The sequence below is a fragment of the Leucoraja erinacea genome, chromosome 36, assembly GCF_028641065.1.
Source record: "Leucoraja erinacea ecotype New England chromosome 36, Leri_hhj_1, whole genome shotgun sequence".
Lineage (NCBI taxonomy): Eukaryota > Metazoa > Chordata > Chondrichthyes > Rajiformes > Rajidae > Leucoraja > Leucoraja erinaceus.
In genome coordinates, this window is record NC_073412.1 from 5,372,911 (window position 1) to 5,394,824 (window position 21,914).

The 21,914-nt window shown below is 43.7% G+C and overlaps 1 protein-coding gene across 2 annotated transcripts in view; it reads right to left on the reverse strand.

Moving 5' to 3' along the window:
• Positions 1–1,121: 1,121 nt before the first annotated feature.
• The window catches only part of etfa (electron transfer flavoprotein subunit alpha), a 226,477-nt gene continuing 205,684 nt past the window's right edge, over positions 1,122–21,914 (reverse strand). For both annotated transcript variants that reach the window (XM_055662543.1, XM_055662541.1), the window contains 3 exons: positions 16,135–16,200; positions 11,407–11,487; positions 1,122–1,299 (listed from right to left, as the gene is read on the reverse strand). In XM_055662543.1, coding sequence (XP_055518518.1) covers positions 1,264–1,299; positions 11,407–11,487; positions 16,135–16,200 — 183 coding nt within the window. In that variant the 3' untranslated portion in view covers positions 1,122–1,263. The remainder of the gene's footprint in view (positions 1,300–11,406; positions 11,488–16,134; positions 16,201–21,914) is intronic.

A 21,914-nucleotide genomic window follows, 5' to 3' on the forward strand; every position in this document is an offset into this window, starting at 1 on the left:
TCAACGTCAGCAGCCTAACAATTCCAATGGGAATACACCATTCCCGCATTGCTGGTTGCATTGAGTTCAGCCTTTATGAATTATATTTTGCTACCAATAAATAATCCAGGAATCCTGTAAAGAGAGGAATGGCTTCATCTGCTTTTCCAGATAAACGGTTCCATTTACGTCATCTCAAATGAGCCAATTTAATCGAGTGGCCAACACAAGCTCTAGAAGATGTGTGTAAAATTCAATGTTAAATCTTCTGTAGCCCCTTGGTCACAAACATTTGTTGCTTCCATCACTACTTTCTATTTAAACTTTAACTTAAGCTGAAACTTGGCTCACAACGAGTCCCTTTTTAGTGTCGGTGATATTAATGTGTGTGAACACAGATACTAAAGGGTGGAAGACACCGTTTATTTCAAGATAGTATACAGATGGTTTATCACAATTTTTTTTTAAATCAATTACCAGTCAAATTATTACTTGGGTCTCTCCTCTTTACTTCCAGAGTACGTCCCACACTATCATCTTCCTGTGTTACTGAATTTCATGCCGTCTCAAACTGAGTGGTCTTCACCCCGAGCTAATCTGCACTGATATGCAATTATTTTACTGCCATTGGCAGTAATATGGCCCTGTCCCACTTAGGAAACCTGAACGGAAACCTCTGGAGACTTTGTGCCCCACCCAAGGTTTCCGTGCGGTTCCCGGAGGTTTTTGTCAGTCTCCCCACCTGCTTCCACTACCTGCAACCTCCGGCAACCACCTGCAACCTCCGGAAACCTTGGGTGGGGCGCAAAGTCTCCAGAGGTTTCCGTTCAGGTTTCCTAAGTGGGACAGACAGGGGCATTAATGTTCTTGAAAACCCACCTGAACACTTCATGGTTGTACAATCTTTCATTTTGCAAAAATCTTTGCTGGAGTTTGTGAGGAAGATACTGCCCTTTACCCAGGAAGGACTTTAAAGGCTTTAGAAATAGCTCAAACGTACTGAAGAATTCATCTCCACAGCAGAAACGAGGAAGAGATGGCACCTACGCTCTCAGCTTCTTTTTATATTGGTAACTATTGGTTATGTTACCACAAGATGTATTTGGATCCTGCAACTACAATCCATTAGGTAACAAAAGAAATCAAGTGTAATCGATCGATTCTATTGATAGAGACAAATACCAGGTGCATCAAAAATAACGTTCAGTATTGACGTGCACATTACAGGCAGGTTATACAGGTCCAACGCACGGCTCCATTTGACCGCACTGTAAATTCTTGGGGTTATTTTTCCAGTAAAGCTGTCATCTCCGGGACAACCTGCAGCGGGAAACGAGTAGAGTCAGATTAAGGCCCTCGATTCTCACACAAATCATTCTGCATTTCATTCATGACGTACTTTATTAATTTTAAAATAAATAACAATAGATTAACACAGAATGAGCCAATGGTGCTTTCACGATCAGTCTCTAAAGACTAAGATCAGGCAAGAGTTAAGGGCCTGCCCAACTTTTCCGAGTTACTCACGAGTTTTCCCCTTGATTCAAACTTGGAGAATGTCCGTAACAAGTCTGTAGGAGTCCGTGGATATATCGTAGCGGTTCGTAATGCCAGCCGTGGGTACTCGGGGCTATTTTTTTTTACTCGTGGACATTTTCAATCAGGCTGAAAAAATGTCCCGACTTACCTGATGCCCCGGGTACCTACCTAACGAGCCGCTACAATATATCTATGGCTTCCTACTGTCCCCACTGTGGCCTAACATCGAGGAGTTGGCTGGCGGCCTTTGTTGAAGACCGACTCCGAGAGCTCCAACCACGGGTGCCTGCGGACTTTAACATCATGGAGCTCGCAGTGTCTGGTCACGGATCGACTTCAGGAACTCCGAACTGCAGGAGCTTCGACCGTCCCGACCGCGGGAAAATAAAACAGGAAGAACCTTGGACTTTACTGCCATCCATCACAGTGGGGAACGTGTGGAATCCACTGTGGTGGATGTTTATGTTAACTTTTATGTAGCAAGCTTTTTTTTGTATGGCTGTATGTACTACAGGTACGCTAAATCGAATTTCACTGTGCCTTAATTGGTATATGTGACAATAAACTGACCTTGGAATAACAATAAAAGCAGAAAAAAAGTCCTTCAATCAGGGCCAGAGGAATATAATTGCACAGGACACAAAATATCCAACATTAATGCAGCAGGAACTCATGAGGCTTAAAGAAGCATCTACAAAGTATGAGGTGGTACTTTGATAGCAAGAGTAAAGTGTGAAACGTGCTTCGATTTCGGAGTATAGGAAGACAAATCACTGCAAGCGTTTTTTAAAAGGATACAATCGCTAGGGATCATAGTTTTGAGAAAGTTAGAACTGAAAGGTAGTGAAGTTGTATAGTAATATCGTTAGGTATATTGAGAGCAAAGAACCAGGGTTCAGAAATATTAGCTTGTTGTTTATAAATCAAACCAAAGCTCTTGAGAAACTTTTTATTTGGGTGATTGTGACATGAAATTCACCAGCAGAGAGTTGTTGAGATGAAATGTAAAGATGTATTTAAAGGGAAATTCACCAGCATAGAGTTGTTGAGATGAAATGTAAAGATGTATTTAAAGGGAGACTAGATAAAGACTAAATCTTGAACACTCCGGTTCCAATGAGGAAAATGGGAAAACCACAGCTGGATCACATCTGGAGTATTGCGTACAGTTTCGGTCTCCTAATTTGAGGAAGGACATCCTTGTGATTGAGGCAGTGCAGCGTAGGTTCACGAGATTGATCCCTGGGATGGCGGGACTGTCATATGAGGAAAGATTGAAAAGACTAGGCTTGTATTCACTGGAGTTTAGAAGGTTGAGGGGGGATCTTATAGAAACATATACAATTATAAAAGGTCTGGATAAGCAAGATGCATGAAAAATGTTCCCAATGTTGGGCGAGTCCAGAACCAGGGGCCACAGTCTTAGAATAAAGGGGAGGCCATTTGAGACTGGGGTGAGAAAAAACCATTTCACCCAGAGAGTTGTGAATTTGTGGAATTCTCTGCCACAGAGGGCAGTGGAGGCCAAATCACAGGATGGATTTAAGATAGTTAGATGCAGGAAGATTGTTCCCGATGTTGGGGAAGTCCAGAACAAGGGGTCACAGTTTAAGGATAAGGGGGAAATCTTGTAGGACCGAGATGAGAAAAACTCTTTTCACACAGAGAGTGGTGAATCTCTGGAATTCTCTGCCACAGAAGGTAGTTGAGGCCACAGTTCATTGGCTATATTTAAGAGGGAGTTAGATGTGGCCCTTGTGGCTAAAGGTATGGAGAGAAGGCAGGTACAGGATACGAAGTTGGATGATCAGCCATGATCATATTGAATGGCGGTGCAGGCTCGAAGGGCCGAATGGCCTCACTCCTGCACCTATTTTCTATGTTTCTAGATAGAGCTCTAGCGGCTAGTGGAATCAAGGGATATGGGGAGAAGGCAGGCACGGTTTATTGATTGGGGGCGATCAGCCATGATCACAATGAATGGCGTTGCTGGCTTGAAGGGCCGAATGGCCTCCTCCTGCACCTAATTTCTATGTTTCTATGCAGCACTCAGAGGCCCCACTTCAGCTCCAGTGGAAAATCTAAAGATGTTAAGGTGGCATTCTTGTTGGTGCTCTTCGGAGAACTAGACTCGAAGAGTCTTAATTCTCTCTGACCTGGCAGTGCAGGCGGAAAACAGTGGGCATTAATAATCACTGTTCTGAACATACAATTGATTTTGCTTTAAGCTAAACTGTAGTCAAAAGAATATTCAGGCAGCCAATGTATCGATTGCCTCTCGGTTAGCGTGGCTCACATTAAAACACACCAGGATTCAAATCAAGTGTGCGGCCCATTTATTTATCTAATTGATTCAGTAATTGCTCACTGATCAGTTTAGTCTGTGCACAATCGCACCAACAGGCAATGGAACAATAAATGGAGTCCGTTTAATCACAATAGAAAATCTGCCGAGTTTTTTGTTTACTCTGGGGAAAAGGAACTCGACAAATTGATTCCAAAGGCAGAGTTTATTTAATCAATGCGCAGGTTTGTCAGTAAAGCTTTCAGCGTTTTAAAAATATCTTGAACGTGGCCTTTCCTGTCACTCCTTAACTGCATGTGAGGTGATGACAATGAACGACTGCAGTCCGTTTGTTCCGCAGGTACTCTCACATGCTGTTTGAGTACAGTGCGATTCTGATCTAAAAACATGCTCAGACACATGAGGGAGGGATCTTTAGTTTAGTGTTCAAGACGGAACTGCTGATGCTGGGAAATCGAAGGTAGACAAAAGTGCTGGAGAAACTCAGCGGGTGCAGCAGCATCTATGGAGCGAAGGAAATAGGCAACGTTTCGGGTCGAAACCCTTTGGGTTTCGACCCGAAACGTTGCCTATTTCCTTTGGGTTTCGTCCCGAAACGTTGCCTATTTCCAGGTTGCTACAACCTGCTATAAAGATAAGGTTAGACAAAATTACTGGAGAAACTCAGCGGGTGCGGCAGCATCTATGGAGTGAAGGAAATAGGCAACGTTTCGGGACGAAACCCAAAGGAAATAGGCAACGCATGTGAGAGTACCCGAAACGTTGCCTATTTCCTTCGCTCCATAGATGCTGCCACACCCGCTGAGTTTCTCCAGTAATTTTGGCTAACCTTATCTTTAGTTTAGTTTAGAGCAGTGGTTCCCAACCTTTTTTTGGCCATGCCCCACCTAATCACCTCAAAAATCCTGATGCCCCCCACCCCCCCATGTGGTGATATATAATTCTTATCATTTAAAAAGTGAACTGCGTTTCAGCTGAAGAAGCTTAAAACGCCAATACCTCGGTTGTAATAACTACACAATAAAGACCTTTTTTACCCAAAAAAAATTATTTACTCAAAATAACATCTGAAACATAAACTACATATGTTTACCTGATGGAAAATCCTAAAAAATAAAAATCGAAAATTTGGACCCAGACCTCCTCAGTCGCGCTCAATTGCCCCCCTTAAAAATCAAATTGCCCCCCTGTGGGGCGTACGCCCCTCACGTTGGGAACCACTGGTTTAGAGATACAACCCTTCGGCCCACCGAGTCCGCACCGACCAGCGATCTCTGAGCACTTGCATTCTCCGATGCACGAGGGACAATTTACGATCTTTTAACCGACAAACCTGTACGTCATTGGAGTGTGGGAGAAGTCCGGAGCACTCAGGGAAAACGCACAAACTCAGTACAGACAGTGCCGGTACTCAGGATCGAACCCGGGTCTCTGGCGCTGTAAGGCAGCAGCTCTATCGTGCTGACCTTGAGTTCTTGACCAATCTCTCTCTCGCTCTCTCAACAAATAGTACGCTAGTCCGGAAGGTTGGAAGGGAGTACATCAGTAAGTCTAGCTGCATCGCTAATCTCAAGGAACTGTACCCCTAATTCTCCCTACTCTGCAACCCGCTTCAGGGTTACTACCATTTACCGTGTAAATCCTGCCCTGGTTTGACTTGCCAAAATGCAACACTACGCATATTTCCAAATTAAACTCAGTCTGCCGTTCACTGGCCCAGCTATCCAGATCCTTTTCTAAACATTGATAGCCTTCCTTATTGCACACTATACCATTAATGTTGCTGTCACCTGCACATTGACTACATTGTCATTCAAATCGTTAATACAGATGACAAACAAAGTGGATCCAGCACAGATTACTGCAGCGGATTCACTTCGCCACGGATTGTCACCTTGTCGTGGTGGAGAAAAGCTTGTGTGGCCCTGAGATCCTGAGAGCGATGCCGTCTGGAGCTATGCTCCTGGTAGGGCCACCCATGGCGGTAAGATCGAGGGGGAGGTCTGGTCCCTGACAAAGAGCTAATCCAACCAAGACCTGAACGGTGGAACAGGCGGAGGACGATGGCTGACATTAGTGGAGCGTCACAACGGCTGGGAAGGCGGATGAAGGGTCTCCGGTCGTCTTGGACTCCATGCCACTGGATCCTGACCCAGATCTGTCAAGGACCGTGGGGTGGCTGTCTGTGCACCAGTCTCCCCACGTTAAAGTCACGCGCAGGCGTCCTCCGTGAGAGGACAGTCGTGCTCGTTCCGAGTGACCGCCGATGATGACTGCAGCTCACCACTGGTCATGGGTCTTCAGTCAGAAAAGCAACCCTCCACCGCCACCCTCTGGCTCCTTCCACCAAACCAATTGAGTCCGTCATTGTCATCTCAATGTTGGAAGGGAGGTGTGAAGGGAGGAGCAGGAGGGGAATTTTAGAGCTCATGGCCTGGCCAGCTGATCCCATGGTCAGAAATGATGCAAGTGGCTGCAGTCGGATGTGATCGAGGGGCCAGAATTGGAAGAGCACTTGGATATAAGGTTGCAGAAGTAGGGAGCTTCACAGCAACATGGAGAGGGGATGTTAAACTCGAGGCTAACATTTTGAATTCACTTGATTGCGATCACCCATCATTTATTGCGGGGAATTTACTAAAACAATGCCGCCGTCAGTCGCGCTTCGGAAGGTTAGTAAATAATTCACGAGCAAAGAAAAGCCAGTTGACAAAAAAACAACACAACTCGAGCTCCATCAATCACACCAAACAAAGCCCCCTTATTCCAAGATCTCTTCAGCCAGGCATCCAGCAACAGTTCTAACTCCCATCACATTTATCATTGTTCCCCGCTGCTAATTGCTCATCACAGGCATTTGGCCAAAGATAGAGATACAAGTCAGCTATGCATGTAAAACGTTTGTTAGAAAGTAAAGGAAAGGCGGGCAGGCAGCCTGCAAACTAAACCCAGGCACTTGTGTTGAATATCAGTTACTGCCTCTGACGAAAGGTCCTGTGATTGTCACAGACAAGAGAATCCCAGCTGAACTCACCAGCGATGAATACAGTCCCTCAATTATTCAACAGATCTGCATTTCCATTAACTGGAAATAATGCCGTCCTACAAAATTTATTCGGGAAATTGTCTACATGTTGTTTCTACCTCGCATCACTTTGTTCCTGGATTATTAAAAGCCGCATGTTTACTGCCCAGCCAGCAGGCATGAGGTGGATAAAGCTGTTAAACTTAGCCAAGGATTCTTCCATCTTGCCTTTTGGGGTTGCTCCTGCCTTGTGGCATCTTCCACACGCGTACATGGTCTTGTACACAGCAAGCAGGAGCAACAACCCCAAGGGTAGCTGTACACATTACCTTGATGCTTCAAACAGCAAGGTAGGTTATATCCTAGGTCAGTTTCCTTTCCATCACCGCCCGAGTTGGCATTTTGCTGCTTGTATTCTGCAGCGAACTCTATATGTAGGAAGGAACTGCAGATGCTGGTTTACACCAAAGATAGACACAAAATGCTGGAGTAACTCAGTGGGTCAGGCAGCATCACTGGACAACGTGGACGTCCCGACCCGAAACGTCACCTATCCATGTTCTCCAGAGATGCTGCTTGACCCACTGAGTTACGCCAGCACTGTGTCCCCTTTTGTGTAAACCAGCATCTGCAGTTCCTTGTTTCTGCACAATAGCCACAGAGTGCCTTTTGGGGAGCAATGCATTCAGTGCGGTGATTGAGGTGCTGGTTTAATGGGCAGGTTGGTCTCGAGTGTTGTTGAAGTGGTACTCATTCAGTTGGGTGAATGGAAAGAGTGGACAGGGCTAATTAGGAGACAATAGCAGAGACTTATGCCCCTGTCCCACTTAGGAAACCTGAACGGAAACCTCTGGAGACTTTGCGCCCCACCCAAGGTTTCCGTGCGGTTCCCAGAGGTTGCAGGTGGTTGCCGGAGGTTGCAGGTAGTGGAAGCAGGTAGGGAGACTGACAAAAACCTCCGGGAACCGCACGGAAACCTTGGGTGGGGCACAAAGTCTCCAGAGGTTTCCGTTCAGGTTTCCTAAGTGGGACAGGGGCATTAGATACAAGGCTAGTCAACAACACAGTCCAGCCCCGTGTTTAAGAAGGAACTGTGCAGATGCTGGAAAATCGAAGGTACACAAAAATGCTGGAGAAACTCAGCGGGTGCAGCAGCATCTATGGAGCGAAGGAAGTAGGCAACGTTTCGGGCCAAAATCCTTCTTCAAACAACCCTGGATGGGGATAATTGATTTGCAGTTTCACAAGTGTAGAGTGTGGAGACTCAGTGAGGCATGGGTCAGTGTCCATGCCGGTAGGTCAGCAATAAATGACATCTTCCAAATCGCATCTTCCTTCAAACCTGGGCTAAGGCAGCAAGAGCAAAACCAATGCCAATGAAGCTACTTTGAATCAGACAGCAGGGCTGATAATGTAGAGACAAGGAACTGCAGGTGCTTGTTTACATTTAAAAAAAAAGACACAAGGTGACGCCGGTAACTCAGCGGGTCAGGCATAGCATCTCTGGAGAACATGAATGTTTCGGATCGGGACCCTTCTTCAGACTGAGGAAGGGTTCCAACCCGAAATGATACTTATCCCTGTTCTCCAGAGTTGCTGCCTGACCTGCTGAGTTACTCCAGCACTTTGTGTCTTCAGCAGTGCTGATAAAGGGCGGCACAGTGGCAGAGCTGCTCAATCACACACCTTTCTTTTGTTCCTTTCCTGACACTCCAAACCTATTCATATAAATGACAGCGCCAAAGACCCGGTTCGATCCTGACTACGGGTGCTGTCTATACGGAGTTTGTACGTTCTCTCTGTGACCTTGTGGGTTTTCCCCGGTTTCCTCCCAAATTCCCACACTCACAAAGACGTACAGTTTTGCAGGCTAATTGGCTCGGTAAAATAGTAAATTGTCCCTGGTTTGTTTTGGATAGTGTTAGTGTAGGGGCAATCGCTGGTTGACCCGAACATGGTGTTCCGAAGGGCATGTTTCCGTGCTGTATCTCTAAACTAAACTAAACGATCAGGACTGAGACCTCAGCTGATTTTACCTCCAGGCCAAATATACCAAGGCACAACTCCTGCTTTCCCACCTTCAAGAACAAATTCATAGCAAACCTGGGCCACCTCCACTCTGTAGCAAATGAACCACTCACCGTCTTAAGCAGTTGAACTACAAAGTACTTTATCTCCCACTGTGATTCAGTTAGCTGAATGCCATCAATTTTCCTACGCCTCTTACTTCCTGATTTATTTCATATTAAGCAACCTCGTTCATTAAGTCTGTTATGCAAAATGGAGTGAGACAGAGTTTAATTATCTATGCCAGAGCTGATGTTAAATTTTACTGCTTCAAAACAAAGCAAAATAGATCATTTTATCTTCTCATTAATTAACACCAAAAACTGCAAAACACCCTGCAATAATTATTACAGCAATCTGCACTATCACTAAATAAAACTCAGGAAGATTAAAGAGCCTGTCCCACTTAGGGGATTTTTTAGGCGACTGCCAGCGACTACGAAAATGGAATTCACCGAAGTCAGCACCAGCCACAACCTACGCCATCTTGGCGACCACCTACGCCATCTTGGCCACCACCTACGCCATCTTGGCCACCACCCACGCCATCTTGGCGACCACCTACGCCATCTTGGCGACCACCTACGCCATCTTGGCCACAACCTACGCCATCTTGGCCACCACCTACGCCATCTTGGCGACCACCTACGCCATCTTGGCGACCACCTACGCCATCTTGGCCACCACCTACGTCAGGAGAAGCCAAGCTACGACCAGCCTAGTCGCCGGCAGTCGCCTGAAAAATCGCCTAAGTGGGACAGGCCCGTAAAGCTCCTAAATACACTTTCAACAGATTAATACATGGAATACTAGAACCACAATGACACACATTTATACACTGTACACTTTCTACTTCATCATCTTTTTTTTACCTTTATGCGACTTTCAAAGAGAAAGGTTTATTCTGACCCTCAATAAAAGCAAGTTTAAAAGAAAAAGGAGGAAAGTGTGAAATGCACAGAACAATTTAAAGACAGTGCCCCAGATCAACACATAAAAAGCACTGCAATCAGGTCTGCTATCAATTGCATATGTAAAGTCATGTGAAGAGAAATATCAATGTCACAAAAGTTCAAAGATGTCATTAAAGGATTGACTAATTGCGCTGGTGTGAGTTCAGCAAGTGCTTATTATGCACATTTTTTTTTAATATAGAAGCTGACAAAGAAAAATTTGCCCAAAATTTGCGTCCAGGTTATGAACTCAATGTAGACTCTGGAAAAGTTAAGAGGGCAAATTACAACAGATTGGTTTGGAAGGGAAATGAAAAGGTTAGCGCAGACATTGCAAGATGTGACCCAAGAGGGGTAAAGTCACAACCAACGTGACCATTTTTAATCAGGCTCATTAGTTTCTTCACTTGCAACACTCACTTTTGCCTTGTACTGTCATCAGTTTTGTCATTTGATTTCCCATTTCACTCGATCACAGACCTTTCTTTTGTTCCTTTCCTGACACTCCAAATCTATTCATATAAACTATGCAGCTTTTCCAACAATTTTCACCGTGGATCAAGCTAATGGCCTGAAGCAACATCTCTGGATCTCTCCACAAAAAACATTGCCTGGCCTGCCGAATATTTCCAGCATTTAAGAAGGAACTGCAGATGCTGGAAAATCGAAGATACACAAAAATGCTGGAGAAACTCAGCGGGTGCAGCAGCATCTATGCAACGAAAGATAGGCAACATTTCGGGCCGAAACCCTTCTTCAGACTATTTCTTCAGAATTTTTCCAGCATGTTGTTTTAATAGCAATGTCTGTTATTATATCTCTCCATTTCCTCGTGGATCAAGATTCTCCTCTTTATATGTATTGTTCCCACATCTTAATGAACAGAAGAAGGATCCCAACCCAAAATGTCCTCTGACAATTCCCTCCACAGATGCTGCCTGACCCACCGAGTTCTTCCGACATTTTTCTTTTGCTCAAGATTCCAGCATCTGTAGTTTTGTGTACCCACACCGATTTACACCCCAAATTAACAAAATGTATCTTTTAATGTCCGGGCTAAAATATTCAACCTTCCAACCTTCCAGCTCGACTGATCCACCTCCAATCCACATTCCTAGATTCTCCAGAGCTCTCCATTCTCAACATTTCTCAGTTGATTTAAGTCCAGATTCCTCTCCTCAGCTTATTCTCATCTCTCCCGGGGAAACAAAAATACGCACAGCGCCAATGTGTAATAAAAAAGAGAATCTGCCTCACTCTCTCATGGAGAACGTAAAGTCAGTATCACTCAACACTTTGGTGAGCATCTTTCACGTATTCCAACCAATGTACCTAACCTTACTGTACCACTCCACTGCCTTATTTTTAAATTGCTGTTTTTTTCCCTTTTTCCTTCCGCCCACAATATTTAATAAGAATTGTAGTTTGTTTGGTTGTTTGTTTTTTTTTTCTCTTTTCGCACAAACTCCGCGACCCATTGCCACTTTTCATTTCACTGCACATCTCGTCGTACTTGACTTGACTTGACAATGACTGACCTTGAAGAGATCTGCCACCAAGCCGTAGTCCGCCACTTGGAAGATGGGAGCCTCTGGATCCTTGTTAATGGCCACAATTGTCTGGAAGAAAATCAGCACAGTTAATGTCCACAACTGATGTTCATTCAGAAATATTTCTGCTGATGGCATTGAAAATTCATATCACTCTAATAGTTAGTTTTAAACATTGGCACTGAACTCTCAGGAATACCTGAGGTAAATCCCTCCTAAGGAAGACACCAATAGTTACCAACTACATAACTCCATGGGCGTGTTCACTTTTACGCTGTGTAAGATTACAGCTAACCAACAATAGACAATAGACAATAGGTGCAGGAGTAGGCCATTCGGCCCTTCGAGCCAGCACCACCATTCAATGTGATCAAGGCTGATCATCCCCAATCAGTACCCCGTTCCTGCCATCTCCCCATATCCCCTGACTCCGCTATTTTTAAGAGCCCTATCCAGCTCTCTCTTGAAAACATCCAGAGAACCTGCCTCCACTGCCCTGAGGCAGAGAATTCCACAGACTCACCACTCTCTGTGAGAAAAAGTGTTTCCTCGTCTCCGTTCTAGCTGCCAGAGGAAGTAGTTGAGGCTGGGGCTATCCCATCATTTAAGAAGTTTCCTCGTCTCCGTTCTAAATGGCTTACTCCTTATTCTTAAACTGTGGCCCCTGGTTCTGGACTCCCCCAACATCGGGAACATGTTTCCTGCCTCCAGAGTTTCCAAACCCTTAACGATCTTATATGTTTCAAACATATCGCCCGTTTCCTTTATCATTCTTACTTTTTTTGCATATCTTTCATTCATTTGTTCTATATCTCTCTCCATCTCCATCTAAACCTCTCGTTTCCTTTTCCCTTGAGCCCCAGTCTGAAGGGTCTCGACCCGAAACGTCACCCATTCCTTCTCTTCAGCGATACTGCCTGTCCCGCTGAGTTCCTCCAGTCTTTTAGAGGAGCATCTGCAGTTCCTTCCTACATGTTACATTTCCTCTCTCGGGAGCAAAGCACTCACCGTAGCTGGGCTCGGATCCACTTAGCTACAGACAGATGCATTTCTGGGAAGTCAGTCACAGTACATCAGCAGTTGGCATCGTTGGAACCAGGCTCCCTGCTCAATTCCTCACCCCCACAGGCCTCCCTCCCACCTCTCTCGCCAAGACCAACTAACTGGTGACAGTTTAGCTGAATAAATGGGGTCACTGTTCTGCAAGGACAACACTTTATACCTCTACATTTCAATACACATTAAGTGAGGAAATAAGTTCATGAGAAACTCGCCATTTATTCTTCAGCTTGTGTTTCTACAAAGAACACACACAGTGTTTTAAATAATTAAAAGGCAAAACTTAACGAACAGAAATATCAACCCACTGAGAAAGCCGTGCTTACATTTAAGCATGTTATAGAGGAAGATATAAATGATAGATGGTGGAGACAAAAGCATTTCCAGCTTCCTTTGACATTTCTCAGGTGCACAATAGATAGGGTGGATGGACAGTCTTTTACCCAGAGCAGGGGAATCAAGAACCCAAAATCATAGGTTTACGGTGAGAGGGGAAAGATTTAATAGGAAACCGAGGGGCAACTTTTTCACACAGAGGGTGGTGAGTATATGGAACTAGTTGCCAGAGGAGGTAGTTGAAGGAGATACTATAAAAGCATTAAAAAGAGATTTGGATACAGGCATGGATAGGAGAGGTTTAGAGAGATATGGGACAAACATAGGTAGGTGGGAGTAGCATAGATGGGCATCTTGACCGGCATGGGCAAGTTGGACTGAAGGGCCTGTTTCGCGCTGTATAATTCCATCCCAAAGAAGTGACAGTTTGCTGGTTTCCATGTTCTCCATTTTATCTAGCATCTCTGGAGAGATGGAATAGGTGACGTTTCGGGTTGAAACCCGAGATGTCACCCATTCCTTCTCTCCAGAGATGCTGCCTGGCCCAATGAGTTACTCCAGCATTCTGTGTCTTGCTTGGGTAAACCAGCATCTGCAGTTCCTCGTTAATACAAAGGTCGAGTAAGACTGGATTCAACAAAGCCATATCCAAATTACAAGGATGTTGCCAGGACTGGAGGGTCTGAGCTATAGGGAGAGGTTGAGTAGACTGGATCTATATTCCTTGGAGAGCAAGGGGATGAGGGCTGATCTTATTGAGATGTATAAAATCATGAGGAATAGATTGGGTAGATGCACAGAATCTCTTGCCCCAGAGTAAACATAGAAACATAGAAATTAGGTGCAGGAGTAGGCCATTCGGCCCTTCGAGCCTGCACCGCCATTCAATATGATCATGGCTGATCATCCAACTCAGTGTCCCGTACCTGCCTTCTCTCCATACCCTCTGATCCCCTCCCTCTTAAATATAGCCAATGAACTGGCCTCAACTACCCTCTGTGGCAGAGAGTTCCAGAGATTCACCACTCTCTGTGTGAGAAAAGTTCTTCTCATCTCGGTTTTAAAGGATTTCCCCGTTATCCTTAAGCTGTGACCCCTTGTCCTGGACTTCCCCAACATCGGGAACAATCTTCCTGCATCTAGCCTGTCCAATCCCTTAAGAATTTTGTACGTTTCTATAAGATCCCCTCTCAATCTCCTAAATTCTAGAGAGTATAAACCAAGTCTATCCAGTCTTTCTTCATAAGACAGTCCTGACATCCCAGGAATCAGTCTGGCGAACCTTCTCTGCACTCCCTCTATGGCAATAAGTAGGGGAAATCAAGGGCCAGAGGACATTGGTTCAAGATGAAGGGGAAAAGATTTAACAGGAATCTGAGTGGTAACCAAAGGGTGGTTGTATGGAACAAGCTGCCAGAGGAGGTACTTGAGGCTGGGACTATCCCAACGTTTAAGAAACAATTAGACAGTACATGAATAGGACAAGTTTGGAGGGATATGGACCAAGCGCAGGCAGGTGGGACTACGGTAGCTGGACATGTTGGCCGGAGTGGGCAAGTTGGGCCGAAGGGCTTGTTTCCACACTGTATCACTCTGTGACTAAATGCTTTATCCAATTGTATATTAAATCTAAACCCAACCCTATTTGCATAAAAATATAGATTAAGTCATTTCATTACATTTTTAATTTTACTATTCAGCAAAATACACAAATACTATTTTAAAAACAGTAACATCTTCATAATGGGTTAATACTTTATTTTTAAGTACATTTCCAACTAAGAACTTTAATGGATTTAAGTAAAAAGCATTTTTTCCACTTTGGAAGATTCTGTGTATAGGTTTTATTGTTCATTGTTATGTTTGAATGCACATGACTACATTTATTTTTTAAACAGGAATTAGCACTTAAACAGCAAGGCCTTCAGTTGCAGTAGACACAAAATGCTGGAGTAACTCAGCGGGACAGGCAACATCTCTGGAGGGAAGGAATGGCGACGTTTTTGGTCGAGACTCTTCTTCAGAATGGTTTGGGATAAGGGAAACGAGAGATAAAGGCGATGATGTAGAAATAAAGAACAATGCAGTTCTTTCCTACCCATCCAAATTCAAAGTTCTCTTTCAAGCTAAAATGAATTTTAAGCAGAAATAGTCATCAAAGAAAAGGAGGTGGCGGAACATACAAACTCTGTACAGACAGAGTAGTCAAGATCAAACCTGGGTTTCTGGTGCCATAAGGCTAACTGGAGGTTGACTGGAAGATCGGGAATCTATCCTGATTTTACGAGCGGTACATTCAAGAGTCAGATAACAGCGGGGGAAGAAGCCGTTCTTGAATCTGGTGGCGTGCGCTTTCAAGCTACCACTGCGCCACCATGCTTTGCCATCAAGAATTATAAAGGCCATCAATGCAAAATGAAAAGAAGTGTTCGAAAACCCTTGTGCAAACTAAGGGCAAGAATTAATAAAGAGCTGGTCGCAAATGTTGTAGAAAAACCAGCACGCAAAATTGCCCTGAGCGTCACAGATGAACAAGGTTTATGCAGATTTTGCTGCATTTAAGCAGATGAATAAAGGAAAAAACACAATAAATAATTTGTTTAGGAAGGAACTGCAAATGCTGGAAAATCGAAGGTAGACAAAAGTGCTGGAGAAACTCAGCGGGTGCAGCAGCATCTATGGAGCGAAGGAAATAGGCAATGTTTCAGGGCCGAAACCCAAAGGAAATAGGTAACGTTTTGGGTCGAAACCCAAAGGGTTTCGGGACGAAACGTTGCCTATTTCCTTCGCTCCATAGATGCTGCTGCACCCGCTGAGTTTCTCCAGCACTTTTGTCTACCTTCGATTTTCCAGCATTTGCAGTTTCGGATTTCGACCCGAAACGTTACCTATTTCCTTTGGGTTTCGGCCCTGAAACATTGCCTTTTTCCTTCGCTCCATAGATGCTGCCGCACCCGCTGAGTTTCTCCAGCACTTTTGTCTACCTACAATAACTAATTTGTTTGTACCCAAACATTCAAATGTAATTTTACTTCCAAAGTGAATGAGAATCATTCCAACACAGAAATAAATGAACTCTCAACAGTTTGGCTTCTATACCCCACCATTTCTGAATATCTTTGCTGAGCTTTGATCAGTGCCATGGTAATGCCTGAGAGAATATATCAGGCAAGAGTACTGAATTATTCAGAGTTGAAATGGACTTTCTTAGCACCATTACAATCAGTTGCTTGTTTCTGCTGGAACCTCGTTAGTGCTTCATGTAAATAAAGATGCTCGATAAATAAAATACGCACGAGAAAGGTTTTTAAAAAAAAATACCTTGCTGTCCTTCATGCCAGCCAAGTGCTGAATTGCTCCCGAAATCCCGACAGCGATATAGAGCTCCTGTAAAATGTAAAAGAGAAAATAATATAGTATAATATAGTGTCAGCTCATACTCTTTACAATAATTTAGTCATTTCCACAACACAGAATAGATTCTAACCACCCCGGGTCAATATCCACCTGCATAGGTAGTTGAGGCCAGTTCATTGCCTATATTTAATCCCCAACATCAATAATTAGTATGCACCTCAGCAAGCCTGGATTATTACAAATGCTGAAAATATAGTTTACAAAATATGATTATTAGTTGATAGACACAAAATGCTGGAGTAACTCAACAGGACAGGCAGCGTCTCAGGAGAGAAGGAATGGGTGACGTTTCGGGTCGAGACCCTTCTTCAGACACCTCGACCCGAAACGTCACCCATCCCTTCTCTCCTGTGATGCTGCCTGTCCCGCAGAGTTACTCTAGCATTTTGTGTCTACCTTCGGTTTAAAGCAGCATCTGCAGTTCCATCATACACACGATTATTGAGTTGGTCATTTTCCACCAATGAAAGCAAAACAAATATTGGTTTAAAAAAGTTACAAAGGTTGTACTTGCACTACCTTAGTAAATAGAATGAGATAGTAGATCAGATATGCAGGTTTTTAGCAACCATGTGTAACCTGGCTATTCAGACTTTGAACGATAAAAGTTGCATTGAGGGGATTGTCAACGGAAATTTCCTACTGAATGTACAATAGAAATCTAGTCCAAATATCAGAAACCTGAACTGCAAAGACATATTGTAACTCATTGTTGCACAATGTTACACATCGTAACACATTGTTGCACATTGTTACACATCGTAACACATTGTTGCACAGTATCGCACATTGTTACACATCGTAACACATTGTTGCAATCTGTCGCATACTGCAGTACATCGTTACACTGCAAACAACCGTCTTTATAAAGGCAGAAAAAAAAAAGGATTTCTTAAACAGTAGCTCCTTAAACCAAAAATCCGATTCTACACTACACAGCTAGTGCACTCTCTCCCAGAGGTTTTTACACAGATATACAGGGAATGAAGAAATATGGATCACGTGCAGGCAGAGATGAGTTTATCTCGGCATCAATTTTGGCATGCTCATAGTGGGCCAAAGGGCATGTTCCTATGCTGCAGTTCTATGTGTCCATATATATACACATACACACACATATATATATATATAATATGTGTGTGTGTGTGTGTGTGTGTGTGTGTGTGTGTGTGTGTGTGTGTGTGTGTGTGTGTGTGTGTATGTGTGTGTGTGAGTGTGTGTGTGTGTGTGTGTGTGTGTGTGTGTGTGTGTGTGTGTGTGTGTGTGTGTGTGTGTGTGTGTGTGTGTGTGTGTGTGTGTGAGTGTGTGTGTGTGTGTTTGTGAGTGTGTGTGTGTGTGTGTGTGTGTGTGTGTGTTTGTGTGTGTTGTGTGAGTGTGTGTGTGTGTGTGTGTGTGAGTGAGTGAGTGAGTGAGTGAGTGTGAGTGAGTGAGTGTGTGTGTGTGTGTGGACTTTTTTTCTCTCTCGTTTATTACATTCTTTAAGGTGTACCATGTTGACATATTCTGTTGTGCTGCTGCAAGTAAGAATTTAATTGTTCTATCTGGGACATATGACAATAAAATACTCTTGACTATGTTAAGTTCTTGTCAATTGAACCCAGACATAACACTCAAATTTCCCCCCCAGTTCTTCGTAAAACAGGGAAGCAAATTCCAATTCAAATTGAATTCCAATTCAACATCAGTCTGAAGGAAGATCCCGACCAAAAACATCACCGATCCACATTCTTCAGAGAGGCTGCCTGACCTACTGAGTTAATCTAGAATTTTGTGTCTTTCTTTGGTATAAACTCGCATCTGCACCTCTGTGTTATTAGAGCAAACTCCAATTCTCGTTGCAAGTTTGTTGGCAAATTTGCTTCCCCTACTTTCTTGCAGTGCTTTTGTTACGGTTACATGACTGAAAAAAAATCATTCCCCACCCAGTCCTGGCTCTGTCAGTGTCAACCAGATCATCCAGTCTACGACACGAAACGATAAAACGTTATTCACCCCTGGAGAGAAATTGGTCTGCCGACAGTCACAACACACGAAGTTCAGAAATTAACTTGAAATTAAAAGTGAAAACAAAAAGTAAAAGGCAAGCGACCGTTGGCTGGCTGCCGTGTGCACAGAGCTTTCACCAGATCAAATGAACAAACAGACAACCCAGCACAGACTTATCCTGTGGGCAGAGGATTCTAACCCCCCCCCCCCCCCCCACACACACACTGTACCAGAAGATAAATGGTACCAAATCTCGTTGTACCTCTGTGCAATGATTATTATTATAAACTCCCTTGGAACAAACATTAAATTACACCAGAGCACTGCTCTGATGCTGAATTCATCCATTTTACACAAACTAAAATGAAGCATGGTGTAGGCTCATCAACAGACTAGAAGTGATGTAAGCATCTAGTTGGAGACCACGATATGGAACAAAATGAAATGATTGCTCATATTCTATGTTCGCTCTTCTGGGGAGATGCAAACTGCATTTCGTTGTCTCTGTACTGTACACTGCTCAATGACAATAAAGATTGAATCTGAATCTGAATCTGAAATTAGAATTGATGAAATGCTGAAACTTTTGTCCCAAACGATTTGTAAACATTTATTTTTCCACCTTAAAGAGGGTCCAAAATAATCAAAGAAACACCATGCTAAGCGCTTTTGTGCTTTCAAATTAAAAGTGTATCGTGGTGAAGACAAAAAATCCATTCAATCGGAAACAGTGCTGTATGATCTGACCATCAACTACTGGGACTGCTTTTAACCATCGCCAAACAACAGAAAATCTCATAGTACACAATTCTTCGGTCTTGTACAAGTATTCACTTTGTCCTGGACTATCGCTTGATGGTTTAGTGTTCTGTCTTCATCTGTCCCCAGACGCCCACCCTGACCACTGCATTAAATATCGATGTTTCGCTTTCTTTCAAAAAGCTTAAGTGAATTTGTCCATTGCATGGAAGAGATTGCATTCTTGCGAATAAAGGGGCCCGGCAGCGAAAATATTCAGCAGGTCACGCAGCAGGTGTGGAGAAATAAATAAAAATTAACATTCCAAGTTAACGATTATATTTTGGTGAGTGCTAACCAGTCAGCAGAAAGACAATACATGATTACAATCGATCCATTTACAGTGTATCATGCCCCTGTCCCACTTAGGAAACCTGGAGGGGAAACTTTGCGCCCCACCCAAGGTTTCTGTGCGGTTCCCGGAGGTTTTTGTCAGTCTCCCTACCTGCTTCCACTACCTGCAACCACCTGCAACCACCTGCAACCTCTGGGAACCGGACGGAAACCTTGGGTGGGGCGCAAAGTCTCCAGAGATTTCCGTTCAGGTTTCCTAAGTGGGACAGGGGCATTATTAGGGAATAACGTTTAGTGCAAGGTAAAGCCCGGTCAGGGATAGCCCGAGGGTTATCAAAGAGGTATATAGCAGTTCAGCACTATCTAGCCCATTGCTTTGGTTTATTCTTAAGAAAGAGATGACAGATGATGGCAACATTAGCATAGATAAGTGCGCACTTTCATGGGGCCAAAGTAGAAGAAATGAAAGTAATTTAAAGTGGGAATAAAAAGATCTTCATGTGACCGACATCTCCCAGACTTCTTATGTCATCGGGACTTTTCAATAAATATCCATTTACAATTTAATCAGTTTGATCCACAAAGGCTCCATACATTTGCCATAAATAGGAATACTGAGATTTATTAAATACAGCCAAAGTCTCTTTAAAAGGCAGATGCAAAGATTAACCATCTACATTTGTTTAAATTTGCAACTATCTAATCACAAATGCCTTAAATCCCACATGAACGGGACAATTTAAACTTAGGAGCAGATTATATTGCAAAGCAGATATGTAATATATTGTTACAAGAAGATCAAATAAATTTTGTTAATAATTACTTGGGACTGTTGCGATTTAATTAGACGATAGCACAGGAGTGCCTTAGGGGGCCTTCTAGCGAGTTGGAAAACGCGCTGAGGGGTTAGGGTGGGGGTAGGGGTGGTGCAAAAGCACTGGTTTCTGCAATTTCAGCTCTATATTTTACACTCACAAATTACTGAAGAAAATGTCAGCTAGCCAGGCGGGGAAACCACATTATAAACCAGGCACCTCAAAATGGAAAAAAAACACCATTTCAGCAGAGGGCTGCACGTTAATCAAAGTTAGCGGCTTTACAAAGTGGGACATTTTTCATTTGAGACAGACACGACCAAAATGGAATGCAAAAAGACTATTGAAACAAAGGCTGCCGCAGCCTTTGTTTCAATAGTCTTTTTGCATTCCATTTTGGTCGTGTTAGAACGTTATGTCATCCTGAAGAAGAGGAAACTGAATTCCTGCTTAGAATGCTTTGGAAAAATTGGTGAGGAATATTTGTGATGGGTGAGAACGCAAGATTAGCGAGAGGAAGCACGAGAATGAGGAGAGAAAGGGAGAGAAAAGGGGGGAGAGAGAGAGGGAGAGAGAAGGGAGAGAGAGAAGGGGAGAGAGAAGGGGAGAGAGAGAGAGAGAAGGGGAGAGAGAAGGGAGAGAGAGGGGAGAGAGAAGGGAGAGAGAGGGGGAGAGGGGGGAGAGAGAAGGGGAGAGAGAGAGGGGGGAGAGAGAAGGGAGAGAGGGGAGAGAGAAGGGGAGAGAGAAGGGGGGAGAGAAGGGGAGAGAGAAGGGGGAGAGGGGGGGGGAGAGAAGGGGAGGGAGAGGGGGAGGATGGGACAAAGACCCATCATTTATTTATTTGCCTCTGTACTCCACAATTTGAGATTTGTAATAGAAAAAAATTACAAGTGCTTAAAGTGCACATTGTCAGATTTTAATAAGGTCATTTTATACATTTTGTTTTCACCATGTAGAAATTAAAGCAGTGTTTATACATAGTGCCCCCATTTCAGGGCACCATAATGTTTGGGACACCGTAGTGTCATGTAAATGAAAGTAGTCATGTTTAGTATTTTGTTGCATATCCTTTGCCTGCAATGACTGCTTGAAGCCTGGATTCATGGACATCACCAGTTGCTGGGTGTCTTCTCTGGTGATGCTCTGCCAGGCCTGTATTGCAGCCATCTTTAGCGCATGCCTGTTTTGGGGGCTAGTCCCCTTCATGTTTCTCTTCAGCATATAAAAGGCATGCTCAATTGGGTACAGATCGGGTGATTGACTTGGCCACTCAGGAGTTGACAAATTTTCAGCTTTGAGAAACTCCTTTGTTGCTTTAGCAATTTGTTTCGGATCATTGTCTTGCTGTAGTATGAACTGCCGGCCAATGAGTTTTGAGGCATTTGTTTTAACTTGAGCAGATAGGATGTGTCTATACACATCAGAATTTATTAAGCTACTACCATCAACAGTTGTATCATCAATAAAGATAAGTGAGCCAGTACCTTCAGCAGCCATACATGCCCAGGCCATCACACCCCCACCACCGTGTTTCACAGATGAGGTGGTATGCTTTGGATCTTGGGCAGTTCCTTCTCTCCTCCATACTTTGCTCTTGCCATCACACTGATATAAGTTAATCTTCATCTCATCTGTCCACAAGACCTTTTTCCAAAACTGTGGTTGATCTTTTAACTACTTCTTGGCAAACTGTAAACTGGCCATCCTATTTTTGCAGCTAACCAGTGGTTTGCATCTTGCAGTGTAGCCTCTGTATTTCTGTTCATGAAGTCTTCTGTGGACAGTGGTCAT